At 33.6% G+C, this 26,525-nt stretch overlaps 1 protein-coding gene across 1 annotated transcript; it reads left to right on the forward strand.

Annotated features, from left to right (window-relative positions):
• The first annotated feature begins 755 nt into the window (after nucleotides 1-755).
• On the forward strand, nucleotides 756-25,568 carry LOC114315195 (protein DETOXIFICATION 12). Its single transcript, XM_082892495.1, is given in 8 exon segments — nucleotides 756-999; nucleotides 10,655-10,658; nucleotides 13,352-13,892; nucleotides 13,999-14,085; nucleotides 14,440-14,496; nucleotides 15,141-15,379; nucleotides 16,018-16,223; nucleotides 25,388-25,568. Coding segments are annotated over 8 exon segments (1,440 nt in total). The 5' UTR covers nucleotide 756; the 3' UTR covers nucleotides 25,451-25,568.
• Nucleotides 25,569-26,525: the final 957 nt, after the last annotated feature.

Raw genomic sequence — 26,525 nt, forward strand, 5'->3', positions numbered from 1 at the left:
TGATGTTTTTTAGTTGCTGAAAATAAGTTTTTGGCGATCAAATTTTTGGTCGCCAAATAAAAAAATAATTTTTTATTTTCCATTCGGCGACTAAATTGTTTTAGTAGCCAAAACTCAATAAACGGCAACTAAAGTATTTTTTGGCCGGGGAAAATAAGTTTTTGGCGACTAAAATTTTGGTCGCTAATCCACAACCAACTTATTTTTGATCTTCCGTGACCAACTTATTTTTTGGTCGCCAAAATGTGACCTTCCGCGACCAAATTTATAGTTGGTCGCCAAAAGCATATCACTTTTTGCAACCAACTCATTTTTTGATCGCCAAAATATGACCTTCTGTGACCAACTCATATTGGTCGCTAAAAATAATGATCATTCGCGACTAATAAATATTTGGTCGCCAAAAGGTAACTTTTAGCTACCAACTTTTATATTGGTCGCAGAAAGTAGTCGCTAAAAGTGTAGATTCTTGTAGTGAGCTCCCACAAGACTTGGGGTTAAGAATCCCCTTTTGCTTAATATATAGTATAGTTAAATTTTAATTTTAATATGAAATATATATATTTTAAACAGATTAAAATGATATTTTTCAAAATTAAAATATGACCTTATTTTAACACCATCTCAAGTCGTAGATATATATATATATATATAGATAGATAGATAGATAGATATAGATGAGAGGAGTCCATCTATGCCAGACTGTCTCTTTCTCTGTCGATAATTCCCATTCCAAAAGGGGCAGAGACGAGAGAGATGGAAGAGGGATTATTGTTATTGAAAGAGCAGAGAGAAGAGAGGAGAAGATGGGTATGGGGTGAGGTGGGGGAAGAGGTGAAGAGGTTGGGGTGGATAGCAGCACCGATGGTGGTGGTGACTTTATCACAGTACTTGTTGCAAGTTGTTTGTACCATGATGGTTGGCCACCTTGGCGAGCTTTCTCTCTCTAGCTCTGCTATCGCCGTCTCTCTCGCCAGCGTCTCCGGCTTCAGCCTTCTCGTAAGCTCCTCTTTCTCTCTCTCTCTGTCTCTCTCTTGCTTACTTTTATTTTATTTTTATCATATGATAACATATTAAGAATTAATAAATTAACAAAACGATCACAGTTACTCTATCCACTCAAATTTGAATCTCGATGTTTTACTGTCTCAAGAGACAGCTTCCGCTACATGGAACACTGCCAACTGCCATGTCCTATTCTCTCTCTCGCGCTCTCTCTCTCTCTCTCTCTCTCTCTCTCTTACGTGCTGCTTGTTCTTGTTCATATAATGGGATGGGCTAATTAAGCTCACACTAGGAGACATGGAAGCACTTTGCTTCCATTATGTTTCCCATTTTTACTCCCCCTGTTATACTATAATAGTACTATCATGATGACCGAATCAAAAAAGGGATCGGTTTACCAGTTCAACCGTCAAGTCAACACGGTCAAATCGTGATGTCATAATTTTATCATAAATATAGTACAATATATATATATATATATATATTAAAAATATAAGTGTAAAAATGAAAAAAAAATTAAATTTAACAAAATATCACTCACAATGAAATTATAATTTGCAATAATAATGTGATATACCTTATTTTAAGTTGTTGAAAACCTTTCTCTAAATGGGTTGTGCAACACTTTTGACAAAAAAAATTATTGCACAATTTACACATATATCAAAGTTAGAAAATAGAACATATTATAAGTATAATCATAATAATGAAATTAATAAAAAGCATTATACTAAAAGCAATTAATATTACATATTTGTCAAATAAAAACACAAACACAGTTCAACAAACCCGGCGGTTCATAATAACCCAATTTGGGTCGCCGATTTTGCAGTTCAACCGGCAATCCATCCGGTTTTTACATTTTACACCAGTTTTTATCTTAGTTCGGGTTTAGAGGTTTTTCTGAACTGAAACAAGGCTCGATTACCAATTCAACTGGTTCGATTGGCCGGGCTGGTTCGAGTTTGTAAACATTGCTACCAATCAAACTTAATTATTCAGAAATTATTCAAATTATGATCTTGTGCAGTGGCAGAGGCACGTAGAGGTCATGTACGTAGAGGTCATGTGCCCCTCTCAATTTTATATTAGCATTATGGGTAAATTACAAATACATCTCTTGAGATTTGTTTAAAATACGAATTGTCCCATGTGATTTGAAAAATTATAAATACTTCCCTGTCAAAATTTTTTATTTAACAGAATCAATTGAAAAAGTGAAATTTCTAACTGTTCACCTATGCAATAATAAAATTATCTGAATTATTAATTGAAATAAAATTTTAACATTATTAAAAACTGTTAATTAATTTGATGATTTATTAATAAAAGGACTTATTTGTTATAAAATTAGAAACCTTAGGAGACATTATGTAATTTCTAAAATCACAGGAGATAATTTGTAATGTAAGTAAACCTCAAGGGGTGTGTTTGTAATTTGCCCTAGAATTATATTAAAATTTTATATTAGAGAAATGTTATAAATAATTATATTAAAATTCTTATAAATTTTATATTATTAGAGAAATATTATATGTCACTGATTTTTTATCACATCTTATATGAATATTCATAGTTACTTCAGTTGTTTATAAATAATTGTTATGTAATTAATAACAACTAATAATATATTGTTATGTGATTTAGTGATTCAAAGCGGTGAAAAAAAATATTATAGCAACCCCTATATATTATTTATTCACATTTTCTTTTATTTATTTTTCTATCACTCTCCATATCTCTTTTTATGTGTGCATCTTTATATAATTTAATTAGTTAATTTGAGCTTATAATTAAATATAATTTTTACATCACACTAATTTTTAGTTTTACAATCAAATAAAAATTAAGTTAAGTTGGACTGTGAATTTTGTTAAGATTTTAATTCAGTCACTGATTTTGTGATTCAAATTTATTCTACTTGTACACTTCACACTACACAAACTTAATTTCTACTACACAAGCATCAACCCATAAATATCTGGGTTGGTTAATCTAGGTTACTGGGCATTTTGGTTATAGTAATGGTGGAGATTCCTATATTAGTTTTTTTTTTTTTTTTGATCGGCAAATGTTAGTTGTTAGATTAGCACCTATGGAAGAAAATCTCCCCATCCATGGCAAAGCACCTAAGTGCTTGCACTCCCTTCATTTAACCCCCTAAGGGGAATTGAACACATAACCTCCTTGGGACTAAGCCCTAAGAAGGCATGGTGGCCAACTAGGTTAGGCCTAATTGGTGAGATTCCTATATTAGTTAATTTCACTTTTCACTAATATAATTTGATTTAAATTTTATTTTAGTTTTTATAGTTTCAAATTGAATATAATTTAGTCCATATATTTTAAATATAATTTTAATTTTATCCTTCAGTTCAAATTAGAGGTTAAAAATTAATAATTTTGAGACACTTATCAATTTTTGCTAAAGTGTACATGTAGACAAAATTAACAAAAATTTAGATGAAATAACTAAATTGAAACTGGACTTAAAAGTGTAGAGACAAAACTATTCAAATTAAAACAATAGAAACTGAATTGAAATTTTAATCGAACTATAAGAATGGAAAGTGTTTAAGTGTAAGGGTAAATTACACTGACACCTTCTGAGATTTGGTTCAATTATATCTCACCCCCTAACGTTCTGAAAATTACATTATCACCCTTGTGGTTAATAGTCTCATTTCACAAACCCTCCTACTTATATAAAAGGTAACAACTCCTACTAGAAAAACAGAAAAAAAAAATTACTTTGGAAAAAAAAAAGTAAAGCAGCGGAAAAAGAAAAAAGAAAAAAAAAAGAAGTAAAGTAAAGCAAGAAAAGAGAGAGTGCATAAGTTTAATATTTTCATTCCGTCTAAATAATTACAATGACAAGGGGGTTAGTGTAATTTTCCAAACGTCAGAGAGTGATATGTATTAAATCTAAACTTTAGGGGGTGTAAGTGTAATTTAACCAAAGTGTAATTAGCCCAAAATATAATTCTACGCCTTTTTTTGTTTTTACCCCTATTTTATGCAATTGGATTAATAATCTCCTGGGCTCTACAGCCACGTTTGAGGACTTGAGATTTTAGTTAAAATATCAAAAAATTATTATAAATTATCATATCATTCTTTTTATTTTTTATATATTTTTTCATAAAAAATTAAAAAAACTAACTAAATTAGTCAATTCTCAAACGAGACATGAATATCTTCTATTTAACCAAACTAGTTCTATGTGATAATTTTATTTTTTAACATGAGTAATGAACAGACATGTAACAGTATATGTATGATATTTTAACGTCTTATGCATTTTCAATATATATATATATATATATTTGTTTTTAAAAAAATGTTTGATTAATGTAAGTTTGGAATTCCGCAAACCCATTTTATTCCCTAAAATGAAAAAAAACTGTAATGTTGAAGGAAACTTCGGTAGCAAACGAAAACAAGTTCAGATGTAGGCACTGTTTGTTATAGTTTATTAATGTGGTTTGCAGTTTTTATTTTATTTTATTTTATATTAATTATTTAAAAATATGTGTCAGGGGTCTATTTTTTATAACTAATGAGTAAGTTAAAAACAACTAATTAAACTAATAATAAATTTATTAATAATAAATTTTTCTAATTATGAACTTCAAACTTATAATAAAATACATCAACCATAACCAAATTTTTATTTTAATAAAAAAAGCGAACAATGCCTACGTAGAAGTTTGTTTTACTTAGTTTATTAATGTCTATTATTGAGACAATTATTAGATACTTTCGTTTTACGTAGTTTATTAATGTCTATTATTGAGACAATTATTAGACACTTTTGAAGAATTATGTAATATTATTTGCATGATATTCTCCGCCGATCAAAAACATATATATACGCTAAGGTAGTCATTATTTATTTTCAAATGAACGCGATTTAATATATTTCACCTGTAAAATTTTCAAATGAAGGTTATTTAATATATTTCACCTGTAAAATTTTGAATTGATTTAAAACATCATTATATGATAGTGGTTGCATGGAGTTTTCATGTAGTTTTCGAGGACTTGATAAGATGGAGTAGGGGATGTCTTAGATATTTCTATTTCTTTGTGTAGTATGCATCAAAACAATTCTAACTTTTTGAATTCAGACATGGAAAATTTTTTAATGAGTAAAATTATATGTAAAAAATGAAGTGATTTTCATGGTATTATTTAGGGATGGAAACAGGTCGAGGATTTTTGAGTTTTACATGTGAATTCGTAATTTTAAATTTAATTATTTTTGATGATATAATTTCAAAATTTTTAACCCAAAATCTTGGCAATTTTGACTTGTATATTTTTATAATTGGCCCAATTCTACTACTAGTACCCTTCCAAACTTTTTCTTTTTAATTAAAAACAATTTTTGTCAAATACAATTGGGTCCAGAAATTTTGCCATCCCTACTTAACAATAGAATTGATATTATTAATCATACAAGTAAACCACCACTGTTATGGATGGATTTATTTGAGAAATTTTATTAGTTGTTCTCGGATCAATACTCTGTACCATATCTTTAAAACACCAACAAAAAGTGGTGAACCAATAACTACCAAATTCAAGCACCATATAAATTTGTTTAACAAAACATTGAATGATTTATCTTGATAGGATTGTTTAGAATAATTTAAATAAGTATATTTTTTAAATTTTTATGAAAAGATGTATAGAGAAGTAAAGAGGTGATATGACTAAAAAAAGATAAAAAGATAAAAAAATAGTGCTAATATCCAACATGCCAAACAAGCTCTCAAACAATCCAACTACTGACATGAAAACAAAAAACACACACACACGCACACAAAAGACCCATAGTTGTTTTGGGAAGTACCAAATAAGTTGTTTTTTTTACTTGTTACAAAATGACGTTAAAAAAGTATAAAGAGATTTGACCCAAATAAGTCATAAAGTTAATAAACTAGCTTACAAGCTACTTTCCAAAAGAGCGCTTCATATAAGTGGATATAATTTTACACAATTTGTTAATATAGCCCATTTTTTAAAATTCCATGTCCAAATTTACATTTTGTACAAGTGTTCCTAAAGTTAATTGTTTTTAGTAAACCTTGTGACGGAATGACCATTTTTCCCGTCATGCCTTGCAAAGGTTTTTCCTCCCTCAATGAGAGAGTAGAGTAAGGATGGGCTTTACTCCTCCCGTCTTAGCTCCATTTATATTTACCAAATGTATGTACATGTATATAATATATATTTATTTATTTATTCAATATGGTAAAACTAAAATACATTTAACATTCATTTTTACTCAATTATTTCTTATCTTACATTTTTTAATTTTCATTAATTATGAATCACTATCTATAATATACTATTATTATAATTTTTATTTTTTAAATTATAAAATTAATCAACCCCTTATCCTACTCCCGATGTGATACAAACTAAGAATAGAGAATACAAACTCACCCGTGGCCATCCCTTGCCTTGTGCAAGTCTCAATGTCTAGATGAGAGATTCCATTTCACAAGAGACATAGCAAAGGACAATTATTTTCAAAACTTTTATGTGACACTTTTCCTTTTTAAAAGCAGTCGACATTAATTGTTAATCTACAAACCTGCAAACAAATCTTCATGGTCATCACAAATATATATATAATTTTTTTCGTTTTGTCTTTTATGACCAAGAAGTTAAAAAATCTTAACTAATCAAACATCTAAATAAACAAGAGCCAAACATGACTTAGCGTTTTAGCGGAAATCAAATTTCAATTAAACTTTCTAGATGACTCTAAAAATTATGTTGATCACAAATATGTAATCGGTTTTGTTTTTTAGCACCTCTAAGGCCCTCAATTTTCCGTTTAAAGCTGTAATTTCAATAGATTTTTTTTTTCCAATCAATGGATATAACTTCAAATCCTTATAATTCTCATCCTTAGACATGCAATTCCACATCAACAACATAATTAAACTAATCATGACTAATCACGAGTCCTACAAAATTTCATTAACCTAATTTGACTTTCATTAGAACTCAATTAATTATATTTAAATTATCAGTCCGAATCAGATTTTTAATCAAACTCCCAAAAGGCTCCAAATATCAAATTAAACTTATTTCCATCATCAATTGTGATTTCTCCCATCAGTAAGGCCCTCAATTTCAGGTCAAATTCAAGGTCTACGTCAATAAATTACATACTCAAATTGAATATCTTATAAATAAATTTAATGTGCAATAATCGTAGTTTCTACTCCTCATAGTGTAATTAACTCCAATTCGGACCCAATTAATCAAATCTCACTTTTACAAATTTGAATCGAATATTTAATTAAACTCTTATATGTTCTGATATTTGAAATTAAAATAATTCGACTCACTACTTATTCTTTCTTGAGCAGGCTGTCAATTTCTACTTTCAAATAAATTTTCGATAAAATCATATACGAATCAGTTTCCATAATTTTCATAATTCCCAAATTAAATCAAAATAGTGGGCAATTAAAATTCAAATCTCCATCATTAATTAAATATAAAGTCTTAAACGATGGGGTTATTACATTCTTCTCCCCTTTAAGAAGTTTGGTCCTCCAAACTTGTGCCACTTGTATTGCAAATAATTCACCAACTTTGTCTCATTCCATTTCTGTTCTCAAGTTACTTCCTTATCATTTTGATTTTCTCAGGACAGGGGTTTAATCATTTATTTATGGGTTAGTAACCCAAATTGGTTTAGTCACCAAAAATTATTGTACAATGTGCAATGTAATGATGGGTCTCTAAGTCAACTTCATAGCATCAAAAACAAAACACATCGTCCATAGCACTCATATATTATTGTTTTACTATCCACACGTCTCGAAATAATTCACATGTTTCCCAAATAATCAAAGCTCAATTTTAAATGATATTCATGATTACACTTCCTTGTTTCCAATGAATCAAAATATTTGGTTATTGACATCCATGAGCCTTCAACGTAGGCTAAGTATCTAATATAACCTTAATATTGAAATCAAATCTTGGTTCACAAGTTCCATAGCCCGAATATTTTCCCATACAGCTTACATGCCTTATTGATACATCACATAGGAGGGTCATTTACGTTCAGAAGCCACAAAGAACTTGCTTAGGCATGTTAACAACATTTTCTTATCACACATTCTAAGAATCTGTATGGAGGGCATTAAATCATATCCATAGTATAACATTTCCAATAAAATAGATCCTTCGGATAACAAGGAAATTCTTAATACATAATATTAGTCTCAAACAATCATTTCAGTTTATAACGAAATGATTCCGACAAACTAATGGTTTCCTACCTAAGCATACAAACAATTTGCTCACAATTAGCTCAAACACTCGACAGAATGGTCTTAATACATTGAAGTGTCCCTATTCTAATTATCTTAGCATTTCAAGCCAAGTTCCAATTACCCCCACAAAAGAATTCTAACTCTCCAATAGTCGTTCGAGCATACGTAGGAACATTAATTCCCACTTAACACTTCTTGCATTCATTCATTGACCCTTCTTACCACAAACTTCCCAACATATTCTTTGATTCTACAGCTTATACATTATGTCCTTCACCACATCAACCTTATGCATATTAAACAATTTTCTAACTCTCAATCACTATAATTCCATACGCTATCGATCACGAAATATCTCAATCACTATTGTCCCACATACCTCATTGACCATCAAATGGCTCAATTTCCCAAATATTCTCATAATCTAATGTAACATGCAACCCATATAATTTCATGGCTTCAAGCAAAGATCGAAATCTCTTATCCTATCGTGTTTTCACATATTAACATGCGTGTACGCACCATTATTCTAGTCGAAACACCAAAATTCCCTACTGTCACATTTAGAGCAGCTGGTGTATATTTTTCTAAGAGCCTAGAAAGTCACTCTTTCAGTCTTTTGTGCCATCTTAGTCTTTATTCTTTTTAATGAGATTTTTACAATAGGGTGTTGTGCAATTTGTTTGGTCTACCGGATAATTTATTTTAATAATATGAAGTACATCATGTCACAAAGATAATTTATGTAAAACATTAAATTGATAAAGTATTGATAATTATATGATCAAATCATATTTACTTTGAAAAATATGAAAAATAAATATGATTTTGAGAATAAATTATTTATTTTTTAAAAGAAAAATAAAATTAGTAATTTTAATTAATATTACTTTTTATATAGATAATCTTGTAGATAGATCTTTCTTCCCAAATACAGATTGCACCCAAATATTATAAATAAGCGGAAAGAAGTGAAAATAATTAGAGAAAGGGTAAATTACATAGACACCTCTTGAGATTCGGTCCAATTACATCTTATTTCTTGATGTTCTGAAAATTACATTTTCACTCCTATAGTTAATAGTTTCATTTCACAAACTCCGCTGCTCATATAAAAGGTAATAACTCCTAGTAGAAAAACGGAGGAAATTATATTTAAAAAAAAAAAAAAGTAAAGCGAAGAAAAGAAAAGGAAAGGAAAAAAAATTAGAGGAAGTAAAGTAAAGTAAGAAAAAAGATAGTACATGAGTTCAATGTTTTCATTCTGTCTAAAAATATTAATAAAATATTTAAAATCTCTAACATTACTCTTTCCCCCTTATATGCAGATTACCTGCACACAATTTTATCCTTCCTTGACAGAAAATATCTCTTAAAGCACACTTTACAAGATTAGTTAAGAATCTCCATGGAATTGACGTTAGACACATTTCAACCCCATAATAATTATAATGAAGAAGTTAAAAATCTTGGTTAATGATTAAAATAAACAAATTTATCATTCAAAACCTTAGAACCCAAGAAAACACACTTTTTAAAACTATTGTCAAAGCAATTGGGCACATTTTCTCCAAACATAGTCACTCTTTCAGTCATTTGTCATGTAGTGTGCCCTTTTTTAAAAATTAGAGAGCCAAACATACACAAAAGCACTTCCCTCTCTCTCTCTCTCTCTAAAAACCTCCACTCCGGGCCTCACTTTTGGCTGGCCGGCCCCCGCTTTTGGCTATGGCGGTCGGCTGGTCCAGCTCCCTCTTTGGTCTTTCCATATAATAACTTGATTCCCACATTATTTTCCCACTTAGGTGTGTTTCGGTGCTGCTGGTCCAGCTCCCATTGGGGTTATTTTGTTTTGTTTCACCAGGGGGTGTTTGGTTTAGGGGTCAAAACAGAGTAGATGGTGGTCGGTTTTGGTCTGGATTAGCGGTTGTTCTAATCTGGCTAGGAGTTTCACTCGGGCGTTCCTGTGCGAGTGGGAGGTTGAGGGATGAATCTTTGGTTCAGATCTTTGGTGATGTTTCGGTCCAAATCTTAGATCTAAGAGTTCAGATCTAGATCCAGATTTTCGATCCAGATCTAAGATTTCATTCGAGCGCTCCTTTTCGAGTGGGTATTTGAGGGGTGAACTTCTTTCAGATGTATGGCGGTGCCTTGGCGGTTTGGTCGTTGTTTTGGGTGTTAACTTTGGAGCTTCTGCAGCTGGTGTGTTCGGAGTTTGGATCGAAACAGAGGTGTCCGACCATGGAGCTGGAGTTGGAAGTGGTAGCGGGTTTTGTTCGTCATCAGGTGTGTTCGGTTGCTGTGAGTGTTCGGAGGTTTGAATCGGAAGTGGAGTGGAGTTGGGTGTTCTATAAGGAGGTGTTTCGACCATGGAAGTGGTGGTGGGTGTCCTATCGGGGGTGTGTGAGTTTATTGTTCAGGGGCTTGCAGAGAAGTTGGCCTTCAAATAGGTTGCTAGCTTGGAGTCAAAAGATGGTTACAGAGGCAAGGAGGATGGTGTACCAGGGTAGGTGAGCCAGCAAGGGGTAATCAGCAGAGTGGAAGAAGAGGCTGATGATGGTCTTGGCAGCTCAGGTGGATTGGGAGTGCAGCAGTAATGGGAGATAGTTTGTTAAGCTTGGGTATTTCGGTGCTGGTTTTTGGGTTCGGTTTGTGTGGGTTGATTTTGTGGGAAGTCTTGTATTTTATTTTCTAGTTAAGTTCTTCTTAACTTTTTTGTTTAAAAAAAAAAAAAAAAAAACCGTGAGGCCAAGGGGTTGGTTGTATGGATGCAAGTAGCAGTAGTAGGAGTATTCTGTACTTTCTGAATCTCTCTCAATGCATGTCATCTTCCTGTACCTTTAATTTCATGCTTTTAATAAAATTTTTCTTTACTGATCAAAAAAAAAAAAAGATTGTCAATATGGTGGGGTTTGAGAATTACGTTTTTAATAATTTATCTTTTTTAAAATTTTAAATGTTAATACATTTAGTAATTGTTAAATATTAATTAATTAATTATTTTTTTGTTATGAAGAAAGTTTTGTGAGTATTTTTTTATATTTTTTATAGAAAAATTATCATATTATCTTTATAGTGTTTTGGAACTCTCATTACATCATCAAAGGTTATCAAAGTACATATGGTAAATTGTCTTTAAACAATATTGTTAATATTTTCAACAAAAAAAGAAAAAAGAGAAAAAAAAGGTTACTTTTCAAAAAAGTTTAGGGTAGAAAAAATAATTTTAAAATGATGATAGTACAAATTTTTTTTACATAAATTTATGTATGAACTGCTTATAATTCCATTATTTTAAAATGATTTTGTCTACCCACCACTTTTTTTAAGTTCTCCCCAATTTTTTTACTTTTGACTTTTTTAAATAAAAAACTAGTTATTTAGAGATTCTCAAATAAGACTATAGGAAGTGAAAGTAATTACAAAAATATAAAGATGTACATAAGGTCTCTGTTTTGGTGCAAGTGAGTATAATTATAATTTCCATTTGTACCAGAGCAGAGACTTGCTTGATGCCTATATTCTACAATGATTTTCTCTACTATTCAATTTAAAATTTCTATAATTTTTAAATAAATAGGCAGCATCCACAGTGACCTCATCTAACTGACACCTGTCCATGGATGAGGACATTTTGGTCAAGTGAACCAAGTATACCTTACTTCACAAAATGAAATACCAAACATAGAAAAGGTTGCAGTTTTCAGCTAGCATTGTTCAGGGGAAACAATAAATAAGTGGGAACTGAGGATTTTAATTACAATTTGGTGGCAAGTTTTTTAAAGTTGAAACACGAACAAAAAGATGAAAGGAGCAAATTGATATTTCAAATATCTGATTTTATGTGTTTGTAATTTATTTTTTATTTTTAGCTTCTCAACTTTATTATAATTTTGAAAAGGTTTCTATTAGTTTGTAATTCTTTTACCTAGTTTCCATTTAAATGTAATTTGTCCTTTTTTAAGCGAAGACTATAGTAAAGCTTCTTTTTTTTTTTATATATATATATGTATTTTCTTGGGGTGTCTTGAATGGACAATTTGACTATGTTTGTTTGACGGGAATAGAGACTTGAATATGAAAAAAAAAAAAAAAAAAAAAAAAATTGCTTTTTGGCCATTAAGTGGTATCTCTCACGCTCCATACAACGATCAAAAATAAAATTTTAAATTTATTCGTATTTTTTATTTTCCTTTAACTAAACATACTATAATAATCAAATATTGTATACTATACAAGAAAACAAGTGAGTTCCGCGTTATTACCTCTCCAACTCCCATTTTGAAAGACAAACAAGACCTCAAAATACTTATCTTACATCGGTTATACATAATTTTTGAAATATTTTCATTTTTTTAGTCAATTTAAAATTACTTGACATGCAACACAAACATAATTGTTACTTCATATTTTCACACATACAATAATTTGTTGCCATAGTAAAAGCTAGGAAACCGTTGTCAGTGATTCCTGGCCTGGCAGTGATGTTCATAAAAGATGTTTATGAACTCCTTATTCTATATTGAAAATGTCATAGGCCAACTTCATTTTACATGACTGTAGTTTTCTTTAGATTGTTATTAGTCCATTTTTTATTTTTACAATTGGTAGGAGGAAAACTAAGGAAAAGTTGTACCTCGCGCAACAGTAAAATTCAAACTTAGATATCACACTTGGTAAGAAGCTGTCTCATCTGCAACCATCAAACACTTAGACCTCTAGATTAGTCCTTAGAATGACCACAAAAATATACAAACATACAACAGATTTATGTGGATATGACAAGAAAAGAAACAAATGATTCAAATTGAGTAACCTAATACAGATTTAGGGTTTGTTTGGAATGTACTAGATAAGTATACTCTTTTTTTTCATAAAAATAAAAATAAAAATAAAAAACAATGTGAAATATGAGTTGGGCTTGAACTGATGTAACCCAAATAAAATGATTGTGATCTAGATATGCCAAACAAAGCCTTAATCTTGAATTTATATTGTAACTAATTAACTAGATTTTCAATTTGTCTTACAATTAGGGATGGCTTGTGCTTTGGAAACTCTATGTGGGCAGGCATATGGAGCTCAACAATACCAAAAACTTGGAACTCAAACTTACGCTGCTATTTTCTCCCTAGTCATATTTTGTCTTCCTCTCTCCATATTATGGATTTTTATGGGAAAAATACTCATTTTCATAGGCCAAGACCCTTTAATTTCACACGAAGCCGGCAAATTCATAACTTGGCTTGTTCCCGCCCTCTTTGCTTATGCGATTCTTCAACCGCTTGTTCGATACTTCCAAATGCAAAGTTTGACACTTCCCATGCTTATAAGCTCATGTGCCACTCTTGCTTTCCACATACCTCTTTGTTGGGTTCTAGTGTTTAAGTCCGGATTGGATAACCTTGGAGGTGCATTAGCAATTGATATTTCGATTTGGTTGAACGTGATCTTCCTCGTATTGTACATGAAGTACTCTTCTTCTTGTGAAAAAACTCGGGTCCCAATTTCCATGGAGGTGTTACGGGGAGTTGGCGAGTTCTTCAGTTTTGCCATTCCCTCCGCTGTTATGATTTGGTAATTTTATTTTATTTATTTTTTCAATTATTTAACTTATTTGTTTTTGTGAATTTGTTAAACAGAGTTATGAGGTTTTTCCTTTCCTAAATGGTGATGAATGCAGTCTTGCATGGTGGTCATTCGAGCTGCTTATCTTGCTTTCTGGGCTTTTACCAAATCCACAGCTTGAAACTTCTGTATTGTCTGTGTGGTATGTTCTTTATCACAATACTAGTTCAACTAAAAGATTAAACTGTTAAAGAAAATGACAAAGTTTATTATTTATATCGTCAACATTTCTCAATATTCAAAAATATAAATAGGAAGAAAAATGTTTGAGAGTCTCAAAAAATTTCACACAATTATATCCGTAATGATGTGGTATATAATACGTGTCAACTTGTGATTTATTGCAAAACTGATGATGTAGGACTCAACTCTCTTTATCATATCATTGTGAATGAATTTGTGAATTTAAAAGTGTGGGTCTCCAATGTTACGGAATTGTGATATTGAGTTTGGTATAACAACTCCAACAATTTATTTTGGTTGTTTTTATGAGCAGTCTCAATACCATTGCAACACTCTATGCAATACCCTATGGATTTGGTGCTGCCGTGAGGTTAGTTCATTTAATATGTTGCAAATGACTACTTTTTTTCTTTTTGTTATACATGTAATTATGTACAATTATGTCTATCTACGAAGCACGGATATGAACACGAACACGGATATGGATATGAGTACAAATACATGTGGATATGGAACACGGCAATTTCAAAAAAATTAGAATACGGACATAGCGGGGACACATCAATAAAATATGTTTTTATATATTTTTATCTACTATCTAGAGTAATATTACATCCACAAACAATTAATATTAACAAAAACTAATTCTAATTCTATATTTTATTTTTAAAAATAAATAAATTAACACTTATAGTTTATATATTTTATTATGAATGATTTATTAATTGTTTAAATCTAAGAAAAATAATAATAAACATTCAATATTCATAAAAAATACTAAAGAAAATTGGAAAAAAGACAATATTGTGTCCTCAAAGTGTTTTTATCGTGTCTCTTAAAAATAAATTAATTAAATAAAAGGATACACCATGTGGCATGTCCCATACTTGTCCTTGACGTGTACGCATGTCCCCAAAGTGTCTAAGTGTCCGACATGGATACGACACTTATTTTGAATTGTTGGTGTTTCATAGATGTCTATGTAACTGCTCTTTATTTCTTTGATTTTTTTAGCACTAGAGTTTCAAATGAATTGGGAGCTGGGAATCCATAAGGGGCTCGTGTAGCTGTATTTGCCGTGATGTTACTTGCCGTCGCAGAGACTACAGTAGTGAGTGCAACCCTGTTTGCCTGTAGGCGCATCTTTGGCTACACCTTCAGCAACGAGAAAGAAGTCGTGGATTATGTCACGGCCATGGCTCCTCTGGTTTGCTTATCGGTTATCATGGATAGCATACAAGGAGTCCTCTCAGGTTACATTTTTTCCCCCTATCAATGTTTGGTATATATTTGCAATTTTGAAAAATGAAATCATGTCATATTTAAGAGTACAAATGAGCTAAGTCGAGCCTCTCGATTGCATTTCTTTATCAAGCTCGAATGTTCAACTCAAAAAATTCGTTGAGCTCGAGCTCAACTCAAAGCTCAATAATAATTTTTTTTTGTGCCTACTATTGACATCATTTTTTATATTATTTTATATATAAATAATATATTTATTGAGTATTTAAATAAATACTATTTCCATCCCAAATTATTTGTTCGGCACAAAAAAAAAAACTTAAAAATAATATATTTTTGTTAGTTTTTTTCCACAAATTAGAAGTACTAAATGAGATCTTTCAATTAGTGAAAAAAATTTAAAACTTTCGATACAAGAATACATTCTTTATAAGTTCTAATTTTATTTGCCGAACAAACAATTTGGGACGGAAGGAGTAATAAAGAAGCTGAGCTTATTCGAACTCAAGCTCGGGTCATTTATTAAACAAGCCTAAAAGTTTGTCTCAAACTCATTTATTTACTTAACAAATTGAGCATAGTTGAACCAAGCTTGTAAATAGCTCGGTTCATTTCTAATTGTTATTTTTTTAAAATATTTTTTAAGCAGGTGTTGCTAGGGGATGTGGGTGGCAACATATAGGGGCATACGTCAACGTTGGGGCATTCTATCTTTGTGGAATTCCTATTGCTGCCATATTGGCTTTTTGGGTACAATTAAAAGGAAAAGGCTTGTGGATTGGAACACAAGCTGGTGCTTTTGTTCAAACAATCATGCTTGCTATAATAACAAGAAGTACAAATTGGGATAAACAGGTCAAATTTTTCTCACTTTTACCTCTTCAAGCTTTTTATTTGCTCTAACCTGAAAATCCATTTGAATCTGTCACACCATTGAAAGGAAAATTGAGGAAATGATGATAGAAAATTTGGGGTGTTAAAATTTAATTTCTATTTGCAGAGTTTCAAATTTTCTTTCCCTTTCATCTTTCCCTATCAGTAGCTATTGTGAATTGGATGGGAGGATTGGACCCAAAACCCATAACAGTAACAACTCAAAAACTTAGACACGGGACATGAGAATATGTAAACTCAAAAAAATATACAGAATATGCAGCGGATTAAAATGATCAGATTATACCTTCTTGATGATAGAACCTTCTTGGATAAATCACGTGCTTCCAGGAAACTTCTTGATGAACCAACCCAGCAGTGGAGTGATATCACAGATTGAATATCACCCACACTAACCACAGTGTCAAAGACTTGATCGTTGTGTATTTTTGGGAGAGAGTCAGAATGTAGGTTGAAAAACAGACTACGTTGTTTCTCCTTTTTTCACAGATTACCCATAACCATATCAGATATTTAATGTATTATAATATCTATCCATATCAGTTAAGATACAGATAATATCTAATATATATTATATCTATCTATATCAGTTCAAACTGATAACGTCTGTTTCAAGAGTGGTTATCCTAAATAGGTTTGATTTCAAAATCAAAACCTATTTGGATAAGGATCAAATGTTAAATTTAAATGGTCATGCCACATGGGCGCCCATTACTAACATCTCCCACTCGCACATGAGTTGGCATGACACTGCCACATCTCTATCTCAATCTCCCCAAAAACGAACAATCTCATACTAGCCAATGCACCGTGCGACCGCTGAGAACACCTGCAAGTGGGAGCTCTATACTAGAAACTCAACATGAGTCAGTATAGAGACATCAACCCAAAAAGAACAGAAATAGTGTCTCATGTACCCAGACCCATCTAGCTACATCAGTCCAAAAAACATCTCTAATCCCTCAAAGAGCATGTTTGACTCTCCTAGGTCCCGCATTATATTCACACCCAATCAGCATCCTATAAAGAGCGATGTGAGTTGTCGACAGTGAATATAGAGCAGAGATGTAGAACTAGATGATCTTCCCTTCACCCTCATATCATTCAATTTGAAATTGACCGCTTTCCCAGTAATGTCCCTTAAAGCCGAATCATACATGACCGCAGGCAACATACCAAAGTAGCTGAACATCAACTCCTCATCTTATGACATAGTCAAAGGTCACAAAAAGGCACAAAGTGAAGTCATTTAGGAAAAAATGACTTTTAGGACTCACACGGTGAAGAAGCAGGGATCCATTCTTTCACCTCGCTAACGGGTCGATAAGCACATGCAGTATGAATGCATGTTATAGTGGAGTTACTCTTCTAAAGAGTGATGTTAAACTCACACACCATACAGATCTTAGTCTAGTCGCTCTTAAGCGCACGAGTCGCTTCCTAGCGTCTAACTCGAATTCTCTATTTGCTCGCCTCTCAGGCATCAAATGAGATCTCGCATCTGGCTATCCATAACAGACATATCATGGAAAAGTGGGTACTCTCATATCCATGGCCGGTCTCTAACAAGACCTCATCTTGGCTCCAACCAAGGCGACATAGCTAGTGGATAATTTTAGCTTCTAGTCTCATCCTTACTCGCTACCCAGCGCTAAGGGCGATTGCTCGTGTGAGTGAGCCAATCTTGCCTGCTAACATCAATTTAATTGTTTTGTGTATGCTAATTCACAAACCATTACTAAAAGTAGTAAACATAAATGTGTGATAGAAACAAGTATGAATACTAATGGCATTAATATCCCCAAAAAAAAGAGTTCAACTGAATACACATAAAAAATCACCACCTACGTAGTCCTAAAGCCCTAACATGAGTAAGATAAACATCTCTAGCAATGGGCTTAGTCAAAGGGTCCGCAACCATGCGACTTGTAGGGATGTGCTCCAGGATCACTTCTTTCTGCGCCAAAATATCTCTGATAAAATTGAACCTCACATCAATGTGTTTGGTTCTGCCATGGTATTTAGGATCCTTAGCGTAAGCGAGTGCAGCCATGCTGTCACAATGGATAGTCACAGGATCTGAAGTGTGTGTGACAACATCCAAATGCTGAAGGAATCTCCTCAACCACACGGCTTCCTGAACGGCAGATGAACAAGCCACAAACTCAGCCTCCATGGTCGATAAGGCGATGCAGGATTGCTTCTTACTGCTCCAAGAAATAGCACCATCGCTAAGCATAAAAGCATATCCTGAAGTAGACTTACGTTCATCTAGGTCTCCTCCCCAGTCAGCATCACAATAGCCAACTAGATGTAGATCTGAACTCTGGTAGCAAAGTGTGTAATCTGCAGTTCCTCTAAGATATCGTAATATCCTCTTAACTGCTTTCCAATGAGCTGGTCCTGGGTTGGATTGGTAACGACTCACCAATCCGACTGCATAGCAAATGTCAGGACGTGTACACATCATAGCATACATCAAGCTTCCAACAGCATTTGCATAGGGAACACGGGCCATCTTTTCATTTTCTTCTTGAGTCTTAGGACCCATATCAAGGCTTAGGCTCTCGCCTTTTGCAACAGGAGTGTCAATGGGTTTGCAGCTCTGCATCTGGAACCGCTCTAGAATAGTCTTAATGTAAGTCTCTTGAGACAAACCAAGAAGTCTCCTAGAGCGATCCCTAAGGATCTTAACACCGAGCACATAACTCGCCTCACCCATGTCCTTCATTTCAAATGTAGAGAACAACCACATTTTAGTGGCGACAATCATCTCCTTGTCATTTCCAGCCAATAATATGTCATCTACATATAATGACAATATCAGAAAAATGTCCTTGGACCGCTTAACGTACACACAGTGATCTTCATCAATCATCGTAAACCCATTTGAAACAATGGCTCGATGAAATCTCAGATTCCACTGTCTGGATGATTGCTTTAAGCCATAAATAGATCGTTGAAGCTTGCAAACTTTGCGCTCCTGACCTACTGCCACAAAGCCTTCTGGTTGATCCATATAGATCTCTTCATCCAATTCTCCATTGAGAAATGCAGTTTTAACGTCCATCTGATATAGCTCTAAGTCCAACTGAGCTACTATGGCCAGGATTAGGCGAATAGAGGCAAACCTTACAACTGGTGAAAAAGTTTCCTCATAGTCCACACCCTCTCGTTGGGTGTAACCTTTCGCCACTAGGCGAGCCTTATACCTTTCTATGGAACCATCCGCCTTGCGCTTGATTTTGAGAACCCATTTGTTCCCGATAGTCTTGCGCCCTAGCGGCAAATCAACCAAGTCCCAGACATGATTTTTCTTCATAGACTCTATTTCTTCTTCCATTGCAGTACTCCATTCTTTACTAGCAGGGGATGAGAGAGCCTCTTTGAGATTCTTAGGCTCCATCTCATCACTCGGAGCAATCATGAATGCTTCCCCTTCAATCTCAAAACGACGACGGGGTATAGCTCCACGTTTGCTTCTACGTAGTTGAGAATCCTGAGAATCCTCATCCATTGGATCTAATCCATGGGTAGGTAGATCGCTCCCACTGTCCCTAGGAGCTTGAGGAATTATTTCCTCATTCTCTACTAAGCTACTAGGTGCGCCTTCAAGTAGATCCTCCATCTCGTAGAATTCTACTTCTCTGGTTACCTCACCTCTGCTAGGGAAATCCTCCTCTAGGAAATCCACATCTCGTGACTCAATTTCAGTCACACTTCCATCCGGATGCTCCCCAACAAACACATAGCCCTTAGAATGCTCACTATAGCGAATGAAGATACACTTCTTTCCTCTAGGGCCCAACTTCCCAAACTTATGAGAAGCGTTGTGTATGTAAGCTGCCGAACCCCAAGGTCGCAAATTGCCCAAATCAGGCTTTTTGCCAGTCCACATCTCATATGGGGTGGAAGGAACTGATTTAGAGGGCACACGGTTAAGGACGTAGGCAGCAGTCAACAAAGCATCTCCCCAATAAGAAATTGGAAGATTAGCTTGCGCCATCATTGATCTAACCATGTCAAGCAATGTGCGATTCCTTCTCTCCGCTACACCATTTTGTTGCGGAGTCCTAGGAATTGTCAATTGCCTGATAACTCCTTTTTCCTCACAGAGCACTTTAAATTGCTCAGATAGATACTCACGTCCTCGGTCAGTCCTTAGAGCTTTAATGCTCTTGTCTAATTGATTCTCAACCTCATTAACATACCGTCTAAAGCAATCCAATGCTTCTGACTTGTGAGAAATCAGATAGACATGACCAAAACGTGTGCAATCATCTATAAATGTGATGAAATAGGGGGCTCCATGCCTTGCCCTCACATTCATTGGTCCACATATATCAGAATGAATAAGTTGCAATGGGATAGATGCCCTTATGGCTTTCCCAAATGGTTTTCTTGTTGCCTTTCCAGCAAGACAGTGCTCACAAGTAGGCAAAGTGACTCTAGCGAGTGGGCCTAAAAGACCTTCTCTAGCCAATCTAGTCATCCTGTCTTGCCCTATGTGGCCTAATCTAGCATGCCATCTCATAGAATCATTATCACAAAAAGATGCAATATTAGAAATAGATCCATTGGCATTTTTATTAATACTAGAATCATCCACATCCAAAACTAAAAAACCATTTGAAAGATAACCAAAACCATAAAAAATTGTTCCCAAATAAATGCTAACACCATTATTCTCAAAACAAAAGCTAAAACCAAGGCTCATCATGCTAATAACTGAAACTAAGTTTCGCCGAATATCCGGAGCATAAAGAACATCATGAAGATACAAGGTGCGCCCTCGTCGCATTTCCAGCTTGAATGTGCCAATGCCAAGCACCTCCACACTGGACTCGTTCCCCATGTAAACTTTTCTGCTCCCAGCAGGTACTCGACGATACTCAACGAACCCTACTCTGTCCCTCGCGATGTGGTCTGTTGCTCCGGAGTCTACAACCCAAAAATGAGGAGAATGAGCAATTAATGCTTGACTAGACACAAAGCATTGAATGCGAGAAATTAAGTAAGGGAGTACCTTCTTCTGCTCAGGGCAATCCCGAGCGAAGTGTCCTTCTTTGTTACAGTTAAAGCATGTCAATTTAGCCTTTGCCTTCTTACCACCTCTCTTGCCCCTACGCTTGAAATTTCTAGCGCCATTGGGCTTAAGTGCAGCCGCTGCTTGCTTCTTAGGGGCACCTTTTGCTTTTCCACGTTTGAACTGAGAAGTCCTACGTGAGCTTGACTCAACCACCATAGCAGAACCATCAGACTTAGCCGCCTCAAGGCGCTCAGCCTCTAGCTCCAAATGACGCGATATGTCTTCGAATGTTTTCACACTCTCATTATGCATCATGTTCTGCTTCATCTGCTCCCAAGAATTTGGCAGAGAGCGTATCACAGCCTGTACTTGCTGCTCTTGAGTCAAATTATGCCCAGCAGCCGCAAGCTCACGTATCATGGCTGACATGACTCTCAAATGCTGCTTCATCGAGTGATGCGCCCTTTTCTGATATGAGTCAAACTTCATAGTCAGCCCACGTAGCTTTGCCAAAGAGGTAATACCAAACTTTTGCTTGAGAGCTTCCCACATCTCAAATGCAGTCGGGCAATGCTCAAACTCACTAATCAAGTCGTTGTGCATGCTGCTCAACATAGTAAAGCGCGCACACCGATCTTTGTTACGCCAAGTCTGAAAGGCTTCAAGATCACGACGATGTTGAGCTGTATTGCCCTGCTCTGGCTCAACCATCACTTGTTCAAGTGTGGTCAACACTTCTTGCTCATTGAGGAGGTATTGGATCTTATGGCGCCATATGTCATAATTGTCGCCATCCAATTTCTCTCCCTTAGTTAAGTCTGCCACCACTGACTTAGCAGCCATTTCTACATACAGAGTAAATAAAAATGCGCAGGGGATATTAATGATAGCAACACAAAACAAAATATTTTGCAGCAAAAAGAATCTAAATTAAATAATGATAATTTTACACATGTCTCAAGATCGAAAATTTGCTATGCTCGTAATCATCTCTTGCGCCTCTAGTGATAATTATCAAAATTTAATTTCATTCCATGCGCAAAAAATAATCAAACAATCTCCCACTATTTATGGCATATACAAAGCATGATAAATTCCATACAATAGCATCTCAATATAAATTTACAAACAACTCATGCTATATTTATTTAATGATGGAATTCAAATAAATAAATAAATAAATAATCATGCTTTAATTGCAACATATTAAAAAACCAAAAAAAAATGTTGTATTTAATATGCAGATTATGCCATAATTAAAGTGTACATCCTTTTTGAAATTTTCTGGAATTTTCTGAAATTTTCTGGAATTTTAAATAACTAATTAAACACACATAAAATTAGAAATAAAAAATCCAGAAACTAGTAAACAGAAACAATATTCAGATTATGCCATAATTAAAATGTACATTGTTCTGAAATATTCTGAAATTTTTCTGAAATATTCTGGAATTTTAAATGACTAATAAATACACATAAAATTAGAAATAAAAAATCCAGAAACTGATAAAATGAGACAATATTACCAGTAAATAATAAAACCTTTCAGAAGTCTACAATAAATATTTCAGCCCCAGAAAATTATTTATGCAATACCAGAATCATTTTAAAGCATAAAAAATGAATTATTAACACAGGAAAAATAATTTATATTTTCTGAAAATTTTCAAAATTTTACAGAATGTAGAAAAATTAATTCTGAGTCTAACAGTATAAGCCACGCATAAAACAAATATGTAATGAATTAATTATGATCATTTAACGCAGTTCAGAATTAAAAACAAAACAAACAGTGCCTAATCGCCAGCAGCCAAGCCAGCCGAGGAAAACGGCGCGGCTCAGCACGCGGCTCGGCTCAAGGCTCGGCTCACGGCTCAGCGCGCGGCTCGGCTCGCGGCTCAGCGCGCGGCTCGGCTCGCGGCTCAGCGCGCGGCTCGGCTCGCGGCTCAGCGCACGGCGCGCGTGCGTGGCGCGGAGGGCCCGCGCGTGACTGCGCCGCTGACGCGCGCGTGAGAGCGCGTGCAAGCGCGTCGGGTGAGCAGCTGGCGCGTGGAGGCGCGTGGCTGCGCGTGGAGGCGCGTGGAAACGGTCCACTTCGTCAGGTGGCGCGTGCAGGCCACGCGCCGCCTTCCAGGGTGTTTTCTGGTCCGATTTTCGTACTGCCGGACTCCTTTTTTCAAAATAAAACTATTTATGATATGAAAAAAGGCATTAATGAACATAAAAAAAATATTTTTATGCTCCTAATCAGAAAAAAAAATTTTTCTACAAATATTCATGTGTATAATACATACATATACATATAAAAGTATACACATGAGGAAAACACGAAAATATCCATTAACAGGCTCTGATACCAATGTAAACTCAAAAAAATATACAGAATATGCAGCGGATTAAAATGATCAGATTATACCTTCTTGATGATAGAACCTTCTTGGATAAATCACGTGCTTCCAGGAAACTTCTTGATGAACCAACCCAGCAGTGGAGTGATATCACAGATTGAATATCACCCACACTAACCACAGTGTCAAAGACTTGATCGTTGTGTATTTTTGGGAGAGAGTCAGAATGTAGGTTGAAAAACAGACTACGTTGTTTCTCCTTTTTTCACAGATTACCCATAACCATATCAGATATTTAATATATTATAATATCTATCTATATCAGTTAAGATACAGATAATATCTAATATATATTATATCTATCTATATCAGTTCAAACTGATAACGTCTGTTTCAAGAGTGGTTATCCTAAATAGGTTTGATTTCAAAATCAAAACCTATTTGGATAAGGATCAAATGTTAAATTTAAATGGTCATGCCACATGGGCGCCCATTACTAACAGAATACATTGACAAAAGAAAAGAAAAAGGACAAAACATATCAGGGACACACACAAAATGTATAACTTTTTGTGTTTATTTACGCCATTTATATGAAAAATTCATTTAAACATAATACAAAAATACAAAATAGGACTAATTTTTAAAGTATAAAGGAGGGATTAATAAGTATGAACTTATTTTGTTTTTCTTTTACTATTGATCTTAAGTTATTTTCTTTAAATTTATAATATATTTGGTGAGTGTGTAAGTGATGCACACGTGTACACTAACCAAAGTGTGTTTGGGACAATAATAATAATAAAGCACATGTGGATAGAGATGGCCACGGGACGGGTTTGTCGTCTCCCTCCCTTGTCTATATTGTACCAGGGGCGGGCCAAATCGGGTTGGTAATGGGGGTAGGGCGGGAATGGGATGAGAGTAGATTAATTTCATAACTTAAAAAATAGAAATATTAATAATTTTTTTAAATAATATAATATGTTATAGGTAGTGATTTATAATAATGAAAGTCACAAGATGTAAGATGAGAAAAAAATGATTGAAAATGAAAACTAGGTGTAATAGTTTGAGTTTTAATTTTATCATATACAAAAACAAAATTAAATGGCATATATAATAAACATATAAATATATTTAGTAAATATAATTGAGGTAGAGGTGGGGAAAACAAATTATGTCCCCCCCCCCCCACCACTTCCTTATTGAGGCGGAGAAAATCAGTGTACAGAGGAGGGATGCAGGGGCAGAGCGGAGCGAGAGAAAATGGCCATCCCTACGTGTGGACATGTGTCTAAAATGTCTTGAAAAGTATTCAATAAGTGTCAATACCTAGCACATTTTTAGAAGCAAAAATGTAAGACATATGATAGAATTTTTAAGATCTCTAACATTACTCTTTTTAGAAGTGTTTGTGCTTTTGAGCATAGCATCTTTTATATGATCTTGGTTGGAGGATCAAGATCCATTTCATTACTAGTTCAAAATGGAAATCTTCATTTTACACGTGGTTGCAGATATAACCAAATTCAAAATTCACGATTTTTTAAATAATCATGAGTTTTAATATATATATATATATATATATATTTAGTTGTTTTAAGTTTAAAATATTAATTTGCTGAAATTGTTTTTTGCACAATTGTTGATTATGTGATGAAGAGGATCGGAATTCGATTTGAATGTGTTTTTGCTTCTTCATCCATTTTAGTAGGATTTCATTGGAGAAATTTTTCATGTTGCAGGCAACTCAAGCAAGATAGAGGATATTTGATGGAAAATCATCAACAGATGATGGATTAAAGTGAATGTTGATATACTGCTATTGATGAATTAGTAGTCTTTTATATCATTAAATTAAAGGAACCGTCACCAAATTAAGAAATGAGATTTATAGCCCAATTCTTCTTCTTCTTCTTCTTCTTCTTCTTCTTCAAACAAAAAAAAAAAAAAAAAAAAAAAAAAAGAAGAAAAAAAAATCTCTTTCGATATTTTGAAGTTGGAGCTGCATTTGTTGTTTAATCCAATGCTTAATTATGTTTCTTTCCAAAGAATCTGCTTAATAGTTTGCCTAATATACAATGTCCGTTTGGTATCACTTTATAAATTAACTTTTATAACTATAGTTTTATGGATTATTAGTTTAAAATATTTAAATAAATTATAATTCTATTTGATGCATTTTTTCATAATTAGTTAAAAAAAGAAAAAAAGGAACCTGTATGGTTAAATAAGTTATCACATGGTTTTTTGTTGGGTAAATATCCAAAATGCATTCAAAAGTTACAATTGAGTTATAATTAGGCTGGTAGGTCGTTTCCATATCAAAATATACTAATTAAAAACTAAGTAATAACCACCACTCTAAAATATAGCGGTTGAGAATGGATGTTGGATGTTGAACCACAAAGATTATGACAAGTTGCTTATAATTTAGAGGCTAATTTGTTTGTGGCTTGAACATGAAATGATGTGCAATAAAATGAGAAAATTCTTAAGATTTTGAATCCACTACTAATCTTATAATTGGGAGTCATTATATTTAAATTGTAAAAAATCATTGAATTAGATACTAAGATGTACCTTGGTCGAGTACACCATTTAAAAATATTTGTGTTTTAAAACCAGAAAGCCATGAATTATCTTAGTTTAGCACTGATCGTCACCACTAAACTACCATTAAACTACGGTTGATACATAATCCGTCTAACTAGATACGACTCGTCTAGTAGTTTTAACACGCAAGTATTGAAAACAATTATATAACATGTATTCATAACTAGTGAACACATAATTTGATAAAAATATTATTTATATAAAAATATAAAATTATATAATAGTATCCAAATCAATTAAAATTTTATAAAATTAAATATTAATTAT

Source organism: Camellia sinensis, chromosome 10 (genome assembly GCF_055761805.1).
Source record: "Camellia sinensis isolate YWXY chromosome 10, ASM5576180v1, whole genome shotgun sequence".
NCBI classification, from domain to species: Eukaryota; Viridiplantae; Streptophyta; class Magnoliopsida; order Ericales; family Theaceae; genus Camellia; species Camellia sinensis.